Below are 1333 nucleotides of genomic sequence, written 5' to 3'. Positions count from 1 at the left end.
TATAATTTTATATTATAAACGAATAAAAAAGATTTGCTAACTGTCTTAAATAAATAATTTCATTTTCTTAAAAATCTGGATTTAAGATGATTTGGAAATGGGCTCTTTGATTAATTCAGGAAATATTATAGAATCATCAAATTTAATCAATCACTTTCATCTATTGTATCTATTTTATATTATAAAATCGATATTTTTACCAAACTTGCCACTTACCACATACAGACCCTTATTATTGCGACAGTCCAGTTGACCATCACTTGCGTGCTGTATTATCAGACTGAGCATCGGATGTGGCGCGGAGATATCACCGCAATCAAGCTCTGTGACTTTCTGTATTCTCCTCACCAGCTCCATGCAGATTGGCATTTTTTTGCCGAGTTTCAGCACGAAGCAAGCAGGCAGCATGGAGGAATTTGTGCTGGTCAACGAAGCGTATGAAGGTGTACTGGAAGAAATAGCAATGTTAATGATATAAATTTATAATCGTAATTAAATGAAAGGAAAAAATAATATAAAGAAACGGAAAAAAGTATAGAAAATGAAAATGATAAAAATATGTAACTATCACTACAAATTACTATCATTATATAAGAAAATAAATAAATAAATAATAGAAATGCGGTTTCATCCAACGTACCTCTTGCCCGTGGGACTTTTATTTACAGTTATGATACTGGATGTAGGTAGCTTATGACCCATCGAACCTTCCATACAAACGGTCACCGAGTGACCAATTTTCCGTTTAACGATGACATCGGGATTCAAAGCATCGTAGGTACGATTCTCTTCGTCGATCAAATCATATGGAGAGACAAAATACGTCAATTTCATCGGATGGCCGCCTCTCCTTCTTTCCAGAATTCCTAGGCAATAATTCAGTCACGTCAACTCATTGCAGAAATGGATATATATGCATATAAGTGCACTTGCGCTTAAATAATAAATAAATAATAGCTGTCTTAATTTTGTCTGTGAAATATAAGTTATACAAGAATCAATATATATTAGATTGCTAACCAACGGGACTCTTGTGAACTAAGTTGAACGGTTCCTTCATAAACGTTTGCAACTGCGCTAGAACACCTAGATCAGCTTCGAGAGATTGCAGAGCGCTGAATGCCTTGCACTTTACTTTCTTGTCGGCGTTCAGCTGATATATCGACGCCAATCCTTCCAGTTGCGTGGTGAAATCGACAAAGTCGCCACGCGATAAAGCCGACGCGAGCGCTTCGCAGCTCTGTAAAAATAATTTTCAAGATTATCAATAAAAACATTTAACAAAAGAGAAGAATCATAATAGTAACATCCATCGTGCTCACCTGTTGCTCAC

At 35.9% G+C, this 1333-nt stretch overlaps 1 protein-coding gene across 1 annotated transcript in view; it reads right to left on the bottom strand.

The window, feature by feature from the left end:
* LOC115244122 (mediator of RNA polymerase II transcription subunit 1) overlaps positions 1–1333 on the bottom strand; it is a 21498-nt gene that overhangs the window by 8588 nt on the left and 11577 nt on the right. The window contains exons 10-12 of the mRNA XM_029821522.1: positions 1021–1257; positions 641–866; positions 217–448 (exon numbers count right to left, since the gene is read on the bottom strand). Coding sequence (XP_029677382.1) covers positions 217–448; positions 641–866; positions 1021–1257 — 695 coding nt within the window. The remainder of the gene's footprint in view (positions 1–216; positions 449–640; positions 867–1020; positions 1258–1333) is intronic.

This window comes from Formica exsecta, unplaced genomic scaffold (assembly GCF_003651465.1).
Source record: "Formica exsecta isolate Colony F162 unplaced genomic scaffold, ASM365146v1 scaffold120, whole genome shotgun sequence".
Classification (NCBI taxonomy): domain Eukaryota; kingdom Metazoa; phylum Arthropoda; class Insecta; order Hymenoptera; family Formicidae; genus Formica; species Formica exsecta.
The sequence above is the reverse complement of the archived record's forward strand: the minus strand, read 5'-3'. Positions and strand labels throughout refer to the sequence as shown.